This window comes from Conger conger, chromosome 1 (genome assembly GCF_963514075.1).
Source record: "Conger conger chromosome 1, fConCon1.1, whole genome shotgun sequence".
Taxonomy (NCBI): Eukaryota; Metazoa; Chordata; class Actinopteri; order Anguilliformes; family Congridae; genus Conger; species Conger conger.
Genome location: NC_083760.1, coordinates 68,510,798 through 68,532,271, shown reverse-complemented (window position 1 = coordinate 68,532,271; position 21,474 = coordinate 68,510,798). Strand labels below are relative to the sequence as shown.

General features: G+C 37.9%; 1 protein-coding gene across 3 annotated transcripts; it reads right to left on the bottom strand.

Annotated features, from left to right (window-relative positions):
* Positions 1 to 7,222: 7,222 nt before the first annotated feature.
* Positions 7,223 to 14,072, bottom strand: sp8b (sp8 transcription factor b). Of its 3 annotated transcripts, none has more exons than XM_061253190.1 (2): positions 13,939 to 14,072; positions 7,223 to 10,308 (listed from the first exon to the last, which is right to left on the bottom strand). In XM_061253190.1, exon 2 carries the CDS (start codon positions 10,273 to 10,275, stop codon positions 8,947 to 8,949), a length of 1,329 nt encoding a protein of 442 aa, XP_061109174.1. In that variant the 5' UTR covers positions 10,276 to 10,308; positions 13,939 to 14,072; the 3' UTR covers positions 7,223 to 8,946. The 3 variants fall into 3 exon arrangements, with proteins under 3 accessions (XP_061109174.1, XP_061109167.1, XP_061109159.1); XM_061253183.1 differs by lacking the exon at positions 13,939 to 14,072 and adding an exon at positions 10,566 to 11,060 and having other exon boundaries at positions 7,224 to 10,308; XM_061253175.1 differs by lacking the exon at positions 13,939 to 14,072 and adding an exon at positions 10,880 to 11,060 and having other exon boundaries at positions 7,224 to 10,308.
* Between the last annotated feature and the right edge of the window lie 7,402 nt (positions 14,073 to 21,474).

The window sequence follows — 21,474 nt, the reverse complement described above, 5'->3', positions numbered from 1 at the left end:
ATTGGTTTGCTCATTTATTCATTACTCGTGTGACCCTTTATTGTAGTTTTCTGAAAGTGATCGAGCTCTGCATGTTGGTGGCGACGACCTGGCGCAAAATTGGTAAACTAAGTAGGCTCGTTTCTGTTTCATGTCTGCCTAATATACATTTGAATATGTTATAAAACGGTTCCGAAACCCGTCTCTTTTTGACATAATACGTATTTTTACGCATATTTGTAATACAAGTTTGAAAGATGATTTTTCTGTATGCTACTTCCTATTGAAAATGTATCTCTCCAGAGGACGACTGGACACGGGCCCGAATGTTTCAGATTCGCCCGAATGATGGTGATGCAGGCGTCTAGCGACGTCGAGAAAGAAAACATATTTGCAAAAGACCTTGTATTTAAAATGTGTGTTTAAATGGTACACTTCAGCTGACGTTTTAGGTTTAAAATGATCATCTGGCCAGCCTGATACTTGCTTTGTCCGACAGCCTCCGTATGGAGGGGCCGTATACGGTGCCCGGAGACTCCTTACAGTGGTTGTCTTGCCTCGTTTCTATTTGTTGTTGTTTGACAGCAGCGCGCGCTACAGAGACAATAAAATGACTGTTTCACAATACGGAGCAAGCCGTACGGTTACAATTTTGTGGCAACGCACGAAGTCTCCGTTTTTTGCTCCATACTGACCCTCCGCCACCAACGGAATCGCCGGGACCACCGTACGGAATCTGCCGGATGAAGCAAAAATCAGGCTTTTGTTAACGCGTCAACGGTTACAAGTAAAAGTGTAGCTAACCTTTAAGATCTTGTAAAGATTGTGTTCAGTCGGTGACGCCAGCACACAATGTAGGAAATTATACAATCTAATGCTCCATTGCAAAGCAATGACTCGTAGCTACGTTGTTTAAATGGGAACTTGTGTTGGTCCATTTAATTCCGATGTAGCGCTTCCCAAGTAGAAATAGTTTTTATAAAATTGTAAAAATGAATATTATTGCACCAACTTCAGTGCTACAAGATTTCTACTACAATACATACTTCAGTGAGCTCTGTAATTATCGATGAAAATTAAGAAAAAATGCTGCATATTATAAACGACACAGATAATAATCTATAGGCCTATTTTATGTTCAAACAGGGAGAAAACTATATATTTTTATTTCAATACAATTTTTTCTGAAAACCATAGCTGTCAAACTTTTTGCCGCCCCAACAATAATTATAAATAAATTTTACATTTTACTTCATTTAGTTAATGAAGCTGACTAGAGTATAAAAATCTGGTAACAAACATGCTAAATCCCTTTGCAATCCATCAGCATGGGAAAAGCAAAGCATTGTCAATCGGAAGAGACCTATAGTAATTGACCATCACTAGTAATGGGTAATGAGTGCAATGGGTACATAAGCAGTTGAACAAACCTCTTAGTACTTAAGGGCAATAATATTGGTTGATTCCATTGAATTATTAATAAGGAACACTATTCTACACATGTTGGGAAATAAAGCAGTCGGATCCAGAATTATTGGCTCTTAAAAATGGAGAAAAAAGGCTGCATATAATAAACTAAATGGATAATGATCTATATTGTATGTTGAAACTTATGGGAAAACTATATACTTTTTTATATACATTTACTCTCATGTTTCAACGTTTAATTATTAAGTGATCTCATTTTTTCTGAAAACCACAGGTGCCAAAATTATTAGCACTGCTAAAATTTATTGTAAATAAAATTAAAGTGAAATTTGCAATATAATTAATTTATTCATTTAGTTAATCTCATTCTTAAAGAACTATATTGTTTCATTCCATCACTTCCTAGAGTTTCAATTGCGTATAAAAATGAGGTAACAAGCAGGCAAAATCCTTTTGTAAACTATCAGCATGGGAGAAACCACTTAGCACTCTAAGGGCAATAATTAAAAGGCATAAAACATGTGGAAAGGTTGCAAATTTGCCCGAAAAAAATGCAAGTACATAGTACCATCATGGAAGATGGTGAGGCAGGCCATAAGTAACGCAAGGATCGCATTTTAAGTATTGTAGAGATTGGTTGTGTCTTTGAGTCACCAAGTCTAAAAAAAAAAACCACAAATGGCACCTCCATGTCAACAAACTCTTTGGAAGGGTGGCACGAAGAGCTCAATAACCCTTACTGAACACAATAAACAAAACCAAACATTTGGAGTTTGTCAAACCTCATTGCAATTATAAATGTGATGTTTTGGTCATACACACCATCAACATGTTTGATGGCAAAATGGAATGCATACAAGAACCTCATGCCTGCTGTCAAATATGGCGGTGGGTCATTGATGGTTTAGAGATGTATTGCTGCTAGTGGTCCAGGGGCACTATTTAAAATCAATGGAAAAATGAATTCAACTTGTGGTCTAAACTGAAGAGGGAGGTATCCCGAGGATATCAATGATTCTGAAAAGAAAAATCCCTACAAATGTGTTCTCTAACCTTATCACAAATTAAGAAAAGACTCATGGCTGTCATCTTTGCCAGGGATGTTTGCACAAAGTATTAAACCAGGGGTGCCAATAATTGTGAATCTTTTTTTTGGGGGGGGGGGTACATTTTTTATTTGAAAATTGTTTCGAACATGTTTCATTTCATTGAATCATTAATAAAACACAGTACTTTACTCATGAAAATAAGACGTATGTCAATTAAGAACTTTTTTGTTTTTGTTTACAGAATTTATATTTTGTATATCCTAATGTACTTAAAATGTATTAGTTTGGGACACCTGAATATATTCTAAATGTATTTAAGTGGATTAAAGTTATAATTCAAGAAGATTCTAAATTACTTTTAGAATTTTTCTGCACCACTGAAATACATGTTGTATGGTGATACATCTAAATGTACATTTGAAGTGTATTAGAAGCTTTCTTGGGTTGTGCCACTGCCTCATGTTGCTACTTCTTACGCTTTTCCCTTAATATAGGCTACACTTATTAGAGTAATCTTTTTTTCTCCCACACACATGAAGCATGTATTTGCTATGATTTTAGACCATCAGTACAGTTCTTGGACATGTGTGGCTATACGGCTACAGTTCAACCTAAACCCAAAGTGAGAGCATGCCACCTCCATTGACTGCAATAGAACCAAAACGTAATGCAGTAGTATAATTTTTCCATCAGGGGGCAGTGTGGTAACATTGCTGAACAGAGTAGAATACATGGCGGTCAATAGAGCTAAATGCTATAAAATGGTCATCGCAGTCTATTTCAAATATTTACTGTAAATGATTGTTTGTGATGTCAGCATTGCTGCCATGTGTTAAAGAATATCACTTTGTTGGTCATACCAATGCCCATAGACCAGGGGTGTCAAACTCCAGTCCTAGAGGGCCACAGTGTCTGCTGGTATTTGTGATTTCCTTTCAATCAGCAGCCAATTTAGGCCTTGAGAACAAGGTGCGTGGACTCTTTAGCCAATGAAAGAGTTTTGTTTACACAAATGTTTCTCTCATTCTGAAACGCACCAAAAACCAGCAGACACTGCGGCCCTCCAGGACTGGAATTTCGCACCCCTGCCATAGAGAGAGAAAGCCGTGCCATCTCCGTTAACTGCAACAGAACGAAAAAAATAGTGAAGTGCTATATTTTGAGCATTAGGGGAAGTTGCATTGCTAACCAGAGTAGGGTGCATGGCGGTCAATGGAGCTAAATGCTATAAGATGGTCCTCACAGTCTATTTCAATAGTTATTATATAATTTATGAGCTGAGATGGAATCGGTGGTTGTGGTATGATCTCACTTTCAAAGAATTTCCACTCGCAATGAGGCTACGTGACGCAACCGTCCCATATTCCACTAGCCAACTAGCTAGCATTAGCTAGCTGTCTAGCATTACTGTCAAGCGATTTTCACCTAAGTGCTGCAAGATATCATGAATCTAAGTGCACAGGCAATTGTATATTGTTAACAGAATCCCACTTACAATAAAATTAATACAATTATTATATTTTACACATTCATATTATTATTACCCAGTTATTCTGCTGCTTCACCAAGTTTTTGTGTTCATAGTCGCCCCCTGATGGTGAAACCTGGTATTCATATCGGTGGCATATCTCCGTACTACAACATTTCTGGTTCAACCGAAAGTAGCTGAAGTGTTACAACTTGCCCCTTAACCGTGCCGGGCACGTCCTAACAACGCCCGTAATACCGGAAAAAGTCAAAGGTAGGTGAATCCAACATGTTTTAAAATTTAGGCTTACATTTCTCATCTGATGTTCGTCCTGTCCTTCTTTAAAATACCGCATACATCATCAAAATTAGACAAATGTATTGGAAGTCATAGCAAAGCGCGAGTGGTACATAGGATGGAATATGCAACCTTACATGAAAAGTTATTGTGGCTGATGCAGGTAACCTATAATAGGTGGGAGCGTGTTGTAACACAGCGTTACATTGTGTCATGCACTGTGCTAACTAGCTAACTCCTGCATGGCACACAGTTTCAGCTTACTAGTTTCATGTGTCAAAGCTACATTTGTATGCTGTCCCATGAATGTTCCGTTTGAGAATTTTTGATGAATAAAAAACATTTGATCACAAAAAAAGGTAGGTCTTAAAACCCTCAATGAGATTGATTCCAATGACGTATATTTGGAGTCTGTGGCGTTCACACATCAGTTAATCGAAATATCCTTAAATATAACTTAAATAAAAGTAGGCCAATATATGTTTTACTCAATTTAAAAGTTCTCAATGGTTTAAAAGTACACAGGCTTGCTCATATGCTACGGTATTTGCCAGACTAAATGATAAACATGGAACAAAGTAAAGCTGGCCAGACTCAATCTCTCAATTTATTTTGTGAAATAAATGTATGTGCGCGGCATGGGAATGGGCTATGTGGATTTGTTGCTATGTCTGAATGTTCTGCTACATATGCAGATATTTTCTGCCTTATTAGTAGGCTGTCTTACTAGCCAAGAACTAGCCTAGTTTCACCTTGATCCATCCACCGAGACCCAGACATCACGACAAAAGAGAACATGGATAAGTGGAAATACACTTTGGTAGAAACGGTTTGTGATGGCCTGTTGTAGGCTATGTTCGAGACCTATGTGCTAAACCGTGAAATTGAAGGAAATTATGATCTAAAAAAATAAACGTGGTGGGTATACTGTCCTCTCTCTGGTGAGCCAATTTGTAGTCGGCCTTGTGACGCTTATCACGTCTCCACAAAATCAAAGTGGTATTTCAACCCTGTCTCCAAAATCCGACAATAGCAAACGTATCCAGGTGTATGCTCGTTCTCAGTTTCTTCTTATTTGCTTAAATAGATTAGAAGTTTGACTGAGAGCTTAGGTCAAGAAGTCTATAAACACAAGATGGCGCCATTTGTCAATGAAAAGCATCCGCTAGCTCCTTAGAGTTGGAGTGGCCTTGATAAAAACCTCACGTCAAGATTGAACTTTTTCCCCCTTTGGTACACCAGTTGATTCAAATACATCTTACTCAGTTTGAAGGTAAAAGCTCTACATCACTAAAGATGTTTGAAAAAACAGCTAACATTGATAGCAGCTCTACTATCTGAACATTTTTTGTATTAGCTAGACTACTATAAATCTGTTATCCCTTTCTAAATAATATTTAGAAAGGGATAACACACGTAGTATTCAGCAATTCTACGTATGTATGGGGGGGATTCAACTAAAGCACAAAGCAATAAGCTCCAGTAAAGACACTGATATGACTCTTGGTTTTGCACATGATCTTACAACAGATTTCTGTAGATGCATATATACAAGGCAATATGGTTGTGTGGGGCAACGAGTTAGTAGCCTACTTTGGCTGTAACTATTTCAGAGTGTCTGCCATTATTATTATAATAATTATTATAATAATAATAATAATTATTATTATTATTATTATTATTATTATTATTATTATTATTATGTTCGTGTTAAGTTGTTAATGATAAGAATCATGTTATAGCCTATTTTAAGAGGTTATATTAATGTCGATCATTTGTATTTTCTGTCTTGAAATAATAAGTATGTAATAGTATGAAAACATGGCATAAGATTGTTATTTTTGAAAACCAAATCCAGATTAAACTGAATAATTGCTAATCAGCGACAACAAACCGGAGCATAGGCCTACCGTATATTTAAGGATATATACTTAAAAAGTAAAAGGTTTTTTAAAATTGGTGAAACAGTGCCGCTTTTTTCACATGATAACATAACTTGCCTTGAATTTGATATTATGAGGGCGGACATATTAGTTTCGATAAGTCATGGTTGTATGGCTACACAGTGATTTATGAATACATTTGATACAAAATTATCTCTGACTATTGAACAGAGGACCCAGAATCTGTTTATTTTACAGTGGAATTGATCCCTACTCTATTTGCTTTCAAGAATAGGTTGACGCTCGATGTGAGTTTAGGAGGCGGTTACGGATAGTTTCTGTCAAACATAAGACAATAATTGAAAGTGTGGACTGCTTATTACATAAAATGTTAAGCCCAAATGCTGATTCACATTTGTCACTACAAATCTCATGCAATTGTTTGTCAAAGAGTAAGTCCTGTCCCACTCAGGTGAGACCCGCCTCACACAGGTAGGTGCTATTCATTGATCGCGAATGTAGTGCAAAATCACAAATCAAAGAGTACATTTATTTTTCAATTTAACGGGCAATACTCAAAAATAAAAAAGAGACCAATGTTTACCTTGGATTTTCAAATGTAACGCAAATGTAAGGCAAAATGGGAAGCGGCAAGAAACAAATTGAATAAGAATAAATGTAAAAAAAATAATACTTAAACAGTAAGTTAGATAGGCCTATAAAAAAGTTATAAAAGATGGTTAGTTATAAAAAATAAAGTAGTACAGGACGTAATATTGGCGTGTCATATTTCTTAGATGTTTTATTTATGTAGTAATTTAAATGCCAAATCCATAGCTTTTTTCCCGAACGGCCTGGAACTTACACATAATTCACATAATTTGAATTGTTAACGTTTCTTGGGTTTTTTTTGTTGTTGTTTTTTTTTTTTTACAGTTCGTGGGGATTTGCCAAATAGTTTTAAATATATAACCTTTTCACTCATTTAATATCCAATGCATTTCAGATTTAAGCTGAACTTTGGCCTTTCATTACAGTTGAAGCATTTGAAATCATTTTAACCTTACGTTTTTATGAAAGTAACATGCTGCTCGAAATTTTGAATATTTTACATATATGTTACATTCCTTCCTGTTCATTTTATTTTATTTTTCATGTAACGTCAATTTGTTGTGTGCATAATGTCACGCTGTCGTTATTTTAAACAGTTAAACAGCCTGACTTCACTATGACTGAAGCCAGGTTTTTGAAAGAGCATGTGTTCTAGATACCCTCGAGGTTTGTTCAAAAATAGTAGGCCTATAGTCGTACGTAGATGGATCTATACAGATTCGAAATTTGGTAGCCTATTTTAAATGTATGTCAGAAGAGTGTAGCTGTGGCTATGTAGTGACATAGTGCTGTTTTATGTATAAGATAGAGCTGTGAAGTCATATTTTGCCCCACACTAACCTTTTTAATAATGATAACGCTTTTACATTTTTACAGCAGTTGATCATTTGAGGTTAGCCTGCGTGGATACTTTAACGCTTTCTTTGAATGTAACAAGTAAGCCTATACATTTTCTTCAGTTAACCCCCAACCATAAAAAAAAACATTTGAAACAATTTTTCACTATTTATTGTATGTATGCCGTAGAAATGGTAACTGCAGCCTGTTGTAACCTCTTCATAATTGCATATGTCAATCAATCATTGGAAACAAATAAACTGAGTCTATACAGTTAATACACTGACTTTATTGTGAGGCTTCAACTGAAAAGCCAATCCGTTGTGAACTTATCGCAAATTGCTAAAACGGTCAGTATACAATAGCTGCATGCTCTCTTAAATAAAACGTGATTAAACACAATGCACTTAATCAAAGAAAATTGATTCTAAACGTTACAAATAAATTCAAAGTGCATCTCTTATAGACCTCAAGTTACAAGTCCGACTTGAGGATAAATACCACTGCCACATTCATATACATTTTTCATTTTGTTCTTGACAAAGAGAAAGAAAATCAAAATGCACTCCCATATATTTTCAGATATTTGCTAGAAGCAATGTACAACTAGAAAATACTATACAAAATCGTCTCCCGGACAAATACATTACTCACATTTACATGAGTATCGTGTAATATATGCTAACCTACGCGATTACATTCCCCCAGTATTACAGGATTTTTGTGTGTTGATATTTATTATTTTTTAGCAACTTACTATTACTACAGGTCTGAAAAATAAACTTAAAATTTCCGAACCAAATGTTCCCAAATCGCGAAAAACATTGTGTATCCTGAATTAAAAACATTAACCACCAAATACTCCACAAAGGAAGTGATGAAGGCAAATAAGGACATTACGAATATTACATAACACTACTTTCATTTTGATCTGATAAGGTTAGCCCATATAAGGACGCATCTTTCAAATCTAATAGTGTAAAGTGCCACCGTTTGGTTCTGAGTGAAGTATAAACGTGAAAGGTTACGGGAAATTACAGACAAAATGCCACTTTTCATCTTGCGTAATATCCTCTATATTTTCATCTTATTAATAAAAGGCTTGTTGTGCCCCTTGAATCTGTTTTCCATTTTTGTCTTTAAATCGAGTTTTTTTAAATACTTTTGTTTAGGCTGTAAACAACCGTGTGATCGATAATAGTATACTATTCGACATATTTTAATTGAAACAGTCCTTACCACACCAGAAAGCCAAATGTGATTTCATTCGTAACATTTTTTTGAAGGGGGAGATTCTACAGACCCTTGTTGATTTTTCCCGCAGGTTTTCGGCACACATACATTTACAACTCATTGAAAAGTCTTGTTTCCCCCCATACAGTCTTGTTTTTAGTCATTCGATAGAGTTATTGTGGCCGTTCATGACCGATGTCTGGACAGATTCAGGCTGTTGCAACAGGTCCGGAGAATGGCAAGGAGGGCTGCCCGGTGCACTGTGCTCGCTGTCGGTATCGCTCCCCCGTTTTCCTCCGCTGCCACCGGAGCCTGATCCAGCGGAACCTCCGGCGCTGTGAGTTTTAACGTGTTTACTGAGGTGGTCGCTGCGCATGAATCGCTTGTTGCAGACCGGACAGGCGAACCTTTTCTCACCGGTATGTGTGCGAAGGTGTCGCTGAAGCTCATCCGATCGCGTGAACCTCTTCCCGCAAAACAACCAGTTACATACAAAAGGTCTTTCCCCAGTATGCCATCGTAAGTGAGCCTTGAGATGCGAAGTTTTCCCGTAGACTTTCCCGCACCCTGGAATATGGCAGCTATGAAGCCCTTTTCGACGCAGGCTCGCTCCCGCCGGCCCCAGTCTTTCTGCCTCCTGGCAGTTCGGACAGTCGCATGTGGCTCTGCCTGAATAGCGTCGCGCTGAGGACCGAGGGGATCCTGCTAAAGAAGACGTGGGACCTCCGGTCAACATGGTGCCACCTGCCCCTGCTAAAGGAGAGGGGCTAGAATCTGGGTAAGAGGGTAACACCGGCTTGAACCCGTCTATCAGATGCTGACCGGTAGTCAACAGATGCGGGGATGCGCTAGTACTGAAAGCAGAGTGACCCAACCCGGAATAGTCGGAATTATACCCCCCTAGAGGAGAATGCAGCGACGTTTGAAGCCCCCCGGAATGCAAGGACGTCTGCAGTGCAGCCCCATTCGGGTTCTGCACATCAATCCACCCCGCTCCGACATCCCACCACGCTGAAGCACCAGTGGTGCCAACATCCCCCGTGGGTATACCAGGATGGGAAGACTTGAACCACGACTCGTATGGATGCGCAACGCTCATTCTTGGATAGATACCTTGCAAACTGTCCACCGATGTATGCACCTTGGAAATAAAAACTGGCTGGTGGTTGGGCTCTTGCGAACTGTTTGAAACAGATGCTTGGAAAACAGAATAATCGTTTCCAAAGTGGGAATTAGATGAGGTGCCAGACGTCAGGGAAAAGGCACTGGATCCCGTGGAACTGTTCGAGCCAAAGGAGTCCGTCAGTCCGGCTCCGTTTCTGGAAACTCCTGAGACGCCGAAACCAGAGAGGCTAGAGCCGAGGCTGCAACTGCTGGCGGTGGCTCTCTTCCACGGGTGAAAGCCTTTCCCGAACGAGGAGGAACTATCCGAAATGGAGGAAGGCGAAGGGCTCGGACTCCCAATCTTGTTACAGGTGGCAGCTAACATGGCTAAAGGAGTCGATCCTAACCTCGGCTCCTCCTAGACAAAACAAATAATAGACATAAGTTATTTTTATACAAACATGGCCTTTAAAAGCATTTCGACTTCATTACCATTTCCTTACTGAGTACCGATACAACTGTAATACAGTGATCGAAATGAGGACTTCCAGCTCACATCAGTATGTTTAGACATACTTGTAACTTTGCAAAATACTATTGGCTTTCATCGGCTTACTTAGCCAAACAGAGGTCCCGAGTTGTTTTGAGTTACAGCATATGCAGATAGGAACATACCTGTAGGTCGGAATGAACAAGAACGCACAAAAACAAAAATATGATGAAAACGTAAAAGTTTATGAAAAAGATTTACGGATTATCAGACACAAGTATCGTGGGTGCATCAGTAGGTGGGTGACAGAAAAAGTTCACTCCAGTCTCGTTTTCGTCAATGTAATTCGGGCTCTCTCTCTTTCTCTCTCTTGCGCGCGACCCACTTGCTTAAAACATAATCAAGTGACTGACTTTCCTACTCTGACCGAAGTAATTTTAATCCCCTCGCCGGACAATAAAAGAACTAATTAAACCAGCAAGAAAATCCTCAGACTCACCCCTAGAAGTGAAGTAGCCATCACAAAAAAGTGCCCTCCTCCGAGGATCTTTTTATATTTATAAATCAGAGCTCTGTTTTTTTAGAGGTGTGCAATACAATGATGTGTTCCGCCCATTCCACCACAATTGTAGGTCCTCTCCGGCTTTGAAGTACCGCTGGGACACGGGCGACCAATCAGAGTTTCGACACCTCCACTCTGCCACATTCTAGCGTGAGGTCATCAATAGACTACTTCAGACAATCTCTCCTCCCCCTCCTCCACCCCTCCCTCATAAAAGAACGGAAGAAGGTAAGTTAAGGGAGCGTGGAATAAACACTTAGAAAGTTTCCATGACATCAGGTATACCATATAAATTATTATTGTATAATGGGAATGATGATGATGATACTTCTTCTTCTTCTTCTTCTTCTTCTTCTTCTTCTTCTTCTTCTTCTTCTTCGTATATTATTATTATTATTATTATTATTATTATTATTATTATTATTATTATTATTGCTGTTCTTGTTGTTCATCATCATCACCAGCATCATCATTGTGATGATCCTCGCTATCATCTTTTTCATAATCATCATCATAATAATGATCTTCATCTGTCGCATCATAAGCGTTCGAACTTTGTCTTCTCCGTACATGCTGCTCTAAATGTCAAATGGAACAGTGTTAAGTCAAATATTTTTTACATTTTATTAACAATTTTATCCAATTTTCTCCCAAGGTTTTACATTAAATTGCCGTCATTTACTTGAAAGCGGTTAATAAAAACAACTATGGCATGGGATACAAAGGGCCTTTTTGTTTTCAGGAGAACCAAACCGTGTTTTATGAAAAGTTCACTGAACTGTAATTGTGTTCAATTAAGTTGACTACTTTTATTAAAACAGGCGAATGTCGTATATTCCATTATTCTATCTCTCTCACCCCCCCCCTCTCTCTCTCTCTCTCTCTCTCTCTCTCTCTCTCTCCCCCTCCCACCCTCCCTACAGAAGGCGCCCCGTTACAGCAAGATATTAAATTGGCTTCAGCAACCAAAGATGGTAAGTTGACATTTACGTGCAAAACATGTATATTTCATATGATTTCATAGTGTATCTTTGTTTGATTATGTTCCTTTTCGTTATTGACACAGTTTGCACAGCTCTGAATATGAATGGCTTGTTATCATAATTGATATTTGCGAGTTCTTCAGGTGCATGCGGATGCGTAAGTGAATGCCGTGTTTATTTGAGTTTGCTGTTGAATGACTTAAGCATGTTGAGAGGGCGTGGTTGTCCGGCCTTGGAGGAGGGATGGGTGGGGCGAGGAGAGAACGCGGCTTAACAAATAAAAAGGAATTAACTTCATCGCTTTAGCCCTTCTCGTTTCATTTAATTCACCCCGAATGTAGACATTTGTTTTATGTGGTATTTCACTCACGATATATTTTAGCCCCTTCTTTACTGAAGATTGTATTTGCTTGGATATATAGGCTATCACTATTTTGCCTTTCACTTTCAGAGGGCAATCTGGACAATTTTAGTATAATAATGACGCCTTGGTATGTTTATACACATGATTCCTTCATAATTAACAGATGGAAGATCATTTAGGCTTAAAAATAGTCAAAAATATAGGCCTAAATTAGAGTCTTTTTGTTGAAATTACAGTTATTTGTATATATATATATATATATATATATATAAAATCAGACTTTGTCCTCTTATCACATGTTGCGGATTCTTTATAGTTGGGGCTATTTTCATGCGTTAGACTTGTAACGGGTTGTTACATAATACACGCTAAACTATATGTCCAGGTACAGCACGTGTATGCCTTGAACTCTTGCGTCCTTTCTCAGTAATGGTTGGACTCCATTACTATGCCGTGAGCATGTACAGCATAAATTTCATTTGAATTTCAAATTTAATAAAGCGGGAGGTTTTTAATCATCCGCGGTTTTATTTGTTTGATATTAACATGCTTATTGACCGGGTCTGTTGACCAGCTTGGTCATTACAGGACAGCGAAAAGTTAATTAAAACGACCACGGATTATTCATCATATCATCTGCCTAACCCATGTCGCCTCCTTTATTACACACTATGATGGATGGGGGGTCAGATTAATTTCTCTGTTTCTTCGATTTGGACAGCAGCTTTTTGGGTGTAATTTACAATCACCGATCAACTCGAGACATGGCCGAATAAACAAAAAAAAAAAAAAAAAAAAAGGGAACAGGATGGCTCTTAAACCTAAAACAAAAACCAAACAACAGCTATATCATCACGGATCATAACCTGTTTGAAAAAGTCATATTCGATGACGGCCCGATTGTTTTGGTTCCAATATAGCTACTTGATATTAGGTTGTCCCATGATTATTTTTTAAATCTCTCGACACGTAAACAGTATAATTTGTAGTAGTAGAGTAGTATAGAGTATAAAGTCAGAATCTATTATTATTATTATTATTATTATTATTATTATTATTATTATTATTATATGGCTATATTCAGTATGAATTTAAAAGGTAAAACGAAAAAAATAAAATAAAAGTAATTTGACAAACAGATTTAGTATTTTATATATTTATATTATAACATAGGGACACAAAGGCAAGAACTATCGGCTTCTCTTCTTTTTAGAACAAATTTAACGTTATGCTAAAAATTAAGTGCACAAAAATATAAACTATTATTTTAATAAATATTGTAGAGATTGAACTCATTTTCCAAACATCTGTTGCACTTGTAAACGAACATAAGCATTTGAAAAGTTCTTCAAGATAACATTTTGATTAGAATACGGCAGAAATAAAAGTCGATTAAGGTACTGTAATTACTGCAAGTGCGAGAACAATCCTACTAATAGTAAATTAACCAAAATGATATGTTAACAAACCAAAAACTATATTTTGAAGCACACATTAAAGATCTACCAGAGACTACGCAGGTTTTTTTGCAGCACACTAAGTAAGCCAAATCGCGCACCGCGAACGCATTTCCTTCGTGATAAAGTTGTAGTTGAACAATTGTAAGTGTATTAAAAACAGAAAAGTTTAGAGATTAGATGTCTACGTACCGTGTTTTTCTCCAAGACATTATCGATTAAGCTTCGGCTTGTCCAGTCACATGAGCATATGAGCTAAAACCTGACGACTAAAGAGCATCTCCTCCACACGGTCTACCGTTACAAGAGAAGCGTATGGAAGATAAATATTACTTTGGGAATTGAGCTTAATTACGATTAACAGGAGAGCGGCTATGCCACCTCTGGTGTAATCAAAACATGTGTTCAAGCTCTTCGACGAGGTTTAAAGGAACGTGCGAGACTGAAGAGGTGGCTATTTACCTAAATATTCACGGATAGGTTGGCATTTGAAGGAGAAGCCCGCAGTCACTTGATGCAACACACTTTCCTTTGTTGGTTAAGAAGACCTTGGAGTTTCAGATTTTTTAAGATGGGAAATAATTTTATCCACAAGTATTTTACTTTATGTAGACTATAGATTGTTAAATGTAGTTTGGCTTACATGTAGGCTAAATAACTATACAATAAATACCAGTGTTGGTCCTTGAGGAGATTTACTTTGGCTTGGGGAAGGGGTCATAATAAACATGTTGACGCCGGCCCATGTTATAGCCTATCGCTACTTCAAAAATATACACTCTGTTTTTGTTAAAAATGAGAAACTTCAAACGTGCACTCCATAAAGACACACATGTTCGTTCCTTATCATCCCAAAGTATACATTTGCATTATAAACGGTGTTGTCTATTACTGCCTATTTAGTTCCTCCACGAACCCCAATGAACCTTGCGAACTAAGAGTTCCTGTAAGTTCAAAAGGTGGCGCGCAGGTTGTTCTTTTCGGTCAGGCCCAACTGTAAGCCCCATTGAACAGATGTCCCAATTTAAAGCCTTCTTTTCCCACATGTATGGTCTATATTGCCATCATGAAATCAAGCTTAAAACCTGTCCCACTCATTGCCATAATGGCCGCGTTATTCTGGACCACTGAGCACGAACAAAATGTGTTTAATATCGCGTGCTTTCGAAAAATTCTGCCCAGAGAAAAGAAAAGAAACTAGCCCCTGCACCGGGAAATGGATCGAGAAGATTTTTTCAAATATGGTAATTTACAAAGCAACTCAATAATCCGAAGGGCACTTGTAAAAGCCCTCTGCGACGTAAACTGCACGTAATTACCTGCCACCGCAATTAGCTGATCATGGAGAAATTAGATCGCTCAGCCTAGCATAAAATAATGTGAATAATTGTATAAGAAGAATGGACGAACCCCCACCCTCTCAGAAGGGTGTTTCTTTTATCAAGACCCAACACAACACCTCAAATTTAAACGGAAAGGAAATATAACCTATTTGTGCAAGTGGTCGCCTCTTTATATGGCCACCACTGAAAAGAAAACGAGTGAATTCCTTGTGACCATTTTGCTTTCCGCCTACAGTTAAACTTGAGTAATTCTGTATAAATAAAATGTCTTCAGAAGTTTTTTTGGTCCGACATATTTACGCTTAATTTTTCTATATCACAATGGTAATTTAAAACGTCATATTCCTATATATATTTCTGCAGAACATTCACATTTCAAGGTTTAATGGAGGATAAATCGTAAATCTCATGATCTCATGTTTCTATCAAGATGTTTGATTAAAAATCTATACAAAATTGTAAAAGCAGCAATTGCTTTTTAGACTTTAGACTGTGTGTGTGTGTATGTGTGTGTGTGACAGAGAGAGAGAGAGAGAGAGAGAGAGAGAGAGAGAGAGAGATTCTGTTCGTAGCCTACTAAAATCAGAAATTGTTCTGAACATGTTTAGTGACCGCCCACTTGAGCGACAGTCAAGTATCTCGCTTCGCATTTGTATTCAATGTTAAAATGAACTTTACTTTTTAAAAAGTTGTACTCGAAAAAAACACAAAGAAAACTAAATAGAAAACTCTTATAATTACAGTTGAAACAACAATACTGTAGCCTATTGCATGTACAATAATAAATAACCTTCGCCCGGCGCACATGTACAGAGACAGTCATTTCAGTATTTTCCTAAACTGTTTTTCCGGTATGCTATTATCCCCGTGTTCTCTAAGTCCCCAAGTCAGTCGTTCCCGAGGTGGACTTAGTTATGTTACAGATCGAAAAAGTGCAGAGCTGAACATCTTTGAGTAGCCTAAATTTAGTTAGCAGACAAGCTCAACAGAAAGGATATCTTATGTTGCGTATTCCTGTCAAAATTTCACTGTTGATTGCATGTATTAGGCTAGTTCTCTCTGTAATAATCAGTTAAATAGTTTGTTTTCGCCTTATTCGGAGCGTTAAAGCATGTTTTTCCGTTTACAGTAACTTCACACCCTTTTTCTTAAAGTGGTATAGCCTACGTCACCACGACTTAACAGATGTCCCATCGGTCCCTAGGGTCAGCGCTTTCAGTCAACCTAAATAATTGTCCTGTAGTAAGTCTCAGTTGTAAATTCTTCACAAAAGGCTGCTTCGCGTGCAAGCTGGCCAGGGATATTTGGGGGCCACCACAGTAGTGACTTAAGAGAGGTGACTATCAACAGACAGAGGGAGGATTGTAACTACTGCACATGGAGACACATGCACCAACCAGTGACTCAAATGACGGCATCTAACTCTTGGATGGAATATCAACAATTTAAGCCTCCCCCTTTCACACTATATATAAAATTGGTCACTGCAAGCTTAACATTTTGTCTGTTGCTTATAGTGCATATATTCTGATGAATACTTACAAGGACAAACATCCTGCCATTAGAAAACTTGCACCAGACAACAGCAATTCATTTCAAGCCAATTTAGACATCAAGATGTTTAATACCAAATATGTCCAGAACTAAATCAAACACCGGAGCTCAGCTTTAGCAGATCCTCAGTGTTCATTTACCATGGCTCCTGCCTCAAGAATGCATTTGCTGTATACTGCATTGTGAAATACATTAATTATCATAAATTATCCTTATGCAATGAGGGATGATGAAATTGTGAATCAGAGATATCACCATTGGAACATTTTTGGCTCTCGATATATAGCTAGAATACTTCTCTATTTTACTTGAGTGGTGGCTGCAATGTTCTTTGTGTGCTCTTAGCACTGTGTCCTTAACTTTCAGATAAGTAATGGAAGTACTGATCAAATAAGTCGATTTCGGCTATACTATTTGCATTTCTCTATGAAGTGATCATGTGTGATTCCAAAGAGCATAACTATGAATGTGAGTCCGCTTGAAGTTTTGAAGGTTGGCCAGTTTGCAGCTTCTTTAGTTTTCTACAATAGCATGGCAGTTTAAGATTGCTGCTGGGATTAGTTTGGCTGATCAGTGTCATGGTTTAAAAAAGATAAATAATTCTAAAAAAATAATTACATATTCACTACCATGACTTTACGCTGATGTGATGTGATTTTGAGCGTGGGTCTGTGGAAGTCCCATATTTCCGTGACACTAGTGTGATGGCTTAAATAGTTGCTCTGCACATATCGTGGTTCTGTCTGTTTGCCGGGAGGTCGAGTGGAGCAGATGTCCGTCTGCAGCATGAGCTGCCAAGTGAGTCCGGAGAAATAGTGCCACAGACACAAGAGCCCAAATGGTGCGACAAAGGATGTTCAGGAAGCCTCTCTTCGCCTGGGTGAGCCCCAGAGAGTGCCACTCTTCTGCCAGAGACGGAGAGCCAGAGTGGGGGCTGGAGCTCCATGTGTTGACTTCTGATGTAAAGTGCATACACAGTATTGTACACAATTATGCACATGCAGTACAGACACACAGACACACCCTTACATACATACATGCATACATGTATGACGTGCATATGGACACACTCACACATGTTCATAAACTTATGCACATTCACCATCTCTCAGACATACACACATACTCTCAGAAACTCGCACATATTCTCAGACGCACATAATGTAGACCCATAGGCCCAGACAGACGCCCATATGCTCTGAGTCTCGTACACGCATACAAACTCTACATTCTCCCACACGCCCATGCACATGCATACCCATGTATACACTTTTAAAAGATGCACAACCGACACCATGCACACAGACACAGTTTTAATGCAGACTGGTTAATAATTGAATACTGTTAAAATGAACATACAGGACATTCAGTCAAAACTGTCCATTTTAAGCATTTTAAAATATTAATTTGGCAATCATTATTATTCTCATTAGCATTTTCAGTAACCAAAACATTGAAAGGTACAGTGTGGAAGTTACCTAAATCATCAAAATGTAAACTTTTTTGTGGTATTGTGCCTTTCTCTATCATGTTTTACATTTGTAAATAACAAGTACTATAGACAATATTATATACCCTCACATACAGTGGGCTCCAAATTATTGGCACCCTTGATAAATATGCAGAAAAAATGCTGTAAACTAATAGTAGTTTTTGACATACAGTTTATTTTGCATCTTGTGCAAAATAGTTTTACATAATTTCATTTTTTTTAATCCCCAAAAAACAGGTGCCACAATTATTGGCACCCCTGGTTTAATACTTTGTGCAAACACCTCTTGCAAAGATGACAGCCATGAGTCTTTTCCTATAATTTGTGTTTAGGTTAGAGAACACATTTGGATGGATTTTTTTAAATCATTCCTGCATGCAGAACCTTTCAGAATCATTGAGACAGAGATGGCCATTGCAAAACATGGTTGTTGTTTTTACTTAACCATTTCTGTATGTATTTTGATGTACGCTTGGAGTCATTGTCCTGCTGGACAATCTACTGTACATACGACCACGACTCAGCTTCCTAGCTGAGGCAACCAGCTTTTCTGCCAAGATTTCCCGGCACTTTGTTGAATTAATTGTGCCATTGATCTTAAATAGTGCCCCTGGACCACTGACAGCAAAACATCTCCAAAACATCAATGACCCACCACCATATTTGACGGTTGGTATGAGGTGATTCTCCTTTTATGTATTCCATTTTGCCGCCAAACTTGTCGATGGTGTGTATGGTCAATATGTAAACATTTGGTCTCATCTGACCATAGCACTCTCTTCCAGACATAATTCCAATGAGGTTTGGCAAACTCAAGATGCTTGGTTTAGTTTATTGTGCCCAGAATGGGCTGTCTTTGTGTCACCCTTCCAAAGAGTTTGTTGGTATGGAGTGCCATTTATGGGGTTTTTTTAGACTGTGGTAACTTCCCTCCCTCACCATCTTCTTTACTGTCCATGGGGATAATATGCACTTGCTTCCTCTTCCTGGCAAGTTTGCAACCATTCCATATGTTTCCAAAGTTTTATTATTGCCCTTGTTTGTTTAAACATTAATGTATTTTTTTGTACCCATTACCTGACTTGTGATGGTCAATTACCATCTGTGTCTTCTGAATTGACAGTTCTTTGGCCTTTCCCATGCTGATGGTTGACAAAGGGATTTTGCATGCTTGTTACCTCATTTTTATACTCTCATATTTAGTTAAACAGGAAGTGACTGAGTGATGCAATATAGTTTCTTTAGACTGAGATAAACTAAACTGAAGTAAAAAAAAAGAAGTGTATTCCCAATTTCATTTTGTTTGATCTACAATCATTATTAGGGGTGCCAATAATTTTGGCACCTGTGGTTTTCCAAAAAAAGTACCATATAAAAAACATTGAAACATGACAGTAAAGGGTGCCAATAATTCTGGCGCCCACTGTATGTCAAGAATATTTCATCGATATTTATTTAATGAAAGAAATCTATGAAATATTAAAAATAGCATTTTGTCCTTGTTTTGGAAGTTGCTCCTGTTACTGCAGAATACATAGTAATTATATGCATTCTGAGAGTAAATGTTTCACATTTTGTGGGAAAAGGTGTACCTCTAAACTGGAATTAAGGGGAATATATGTCGAGTAATGCCACAGATTTAGTTTTCTTGACTGTTCAAGAAATCTATTTGAATCATTTTCATCAGTCATGATGTCATTATGTGTTTTAATGATTTGTACATTTTTCCTTGTGCAATATTGCTAATGATCATGCAGTAGGCAAGTTTTAAATTATTTTACTTATCCTTTTGCATTCTTTTTTTTCCGCTAAACTGACATTGTATATACAAAGAAAGCCTATAAGCTACTCATGGATAAATTGCATTGTGGGTAGATTGGGCTCCATTTTAAAAGTAGGTGTACCCTGTCAAATTCTGTATGTTGACAGTATGATCTCGTTTTGTGTTGGCTGGGAAAGTGATCCAAATATTGACTATTTTCTGGACAGTGAGTTAAAAAAAAAAGTATTTATTTATTTATTTATTTTTGGAACATTGGGCCAACAGGCGCTGGACAATCCAAGCACAGGTGTGCAGCACGGCTGTATTGAGAGGGAGCGTTGGACCGTAAAGAATGATATAAATGTCTGGTAGATAAAATGGCCAGTTAACAATCTTTTGACTGCCCTAACCTCTGCGCCTTTGTCACGGATCGATCAGCCAGCTGCCTCTGGAGTTGCCCTGGCCCTGAGCCCTTCTGGCTACTGAATGGAGCGTGCTCTAAAACACTGTGTCTAAAGTTTTGACTAGGGTGGGAGCAGAGAAACTACAACTTTAATCTGGTCGGATTTGATGCATTACTTTAGCATGGAAATCAACAGAATGTGTTCCTCAAATATACATTTAAAAATCATGTCACAGATTTAAAATATTTTTGAATGACCCCACTGAATTTGGTTCAGTAAGAGGCCATAGACTCAACAGGAAATCCTCTGTATTGCTCTGTTGTTTGATGGTGAAAATGTCTGTTTGTATGTGTAAATATTATCCTCAACATTTAGTTGGGATTCATCGTCACTTTAATGCCTCGAGAACTTATTTAAGCAGCAAATATAAACAACATCATAACAAACATTGACTCTGCAGCCTTTTTACACAAGTAGACAAATTATAGAATATTAACATTGTCTAATGTGACAGACACTTTAAAGACTGTTAAACTGTTGAAGAAAGACAAATATAATTGAGTACAGGAAATGCACTGTGGCATGAGAAATTGTTATGAAATCTCATGCTGGCAACAAATTCTCTTACATTTACAATAACAAATAACAATGTCTATAAAGAAACATATCTATTATTCAAAGTCGGCGAATGCATTGGTAATAACAGATTGTCTTTCAGTGCTATTGATCTGTCTTATAAATGATTTAAAGTGGAATGATAAAAATGTGTCTGTGACCTATAAACAGTATTTCCATGAAAGATTCATATGGACCATAGATACACTGGATACAGATAGTGTGTGCATATTACACAACCTCCAGTGAAAGTAGTGAAAGAAAAAAAAGCAGTGTAATAATTGTGAGTATGGACAGTGGTGACATGCCATTCAGTGGAAGTGGCTGGCAGTGCTTCTGTGGTAACGGTTGCTCCTAGCGCCTGCCCTGCCCACTACGTGCCCATGACCAGAACAGTCACAGCTGTCATGCTGGGGATGGGCTGTCACTGCTCTGTGGAGCCCGGCTAAGGCCCACATCACTCTGCCAGTCCTCTTGTCTGCTGCATAGGCTTCTGTTCATATTCCCAGATCAATGGAAGTGTCAGCATCAGCACATGTTCTATACTTTTGTCCTCTG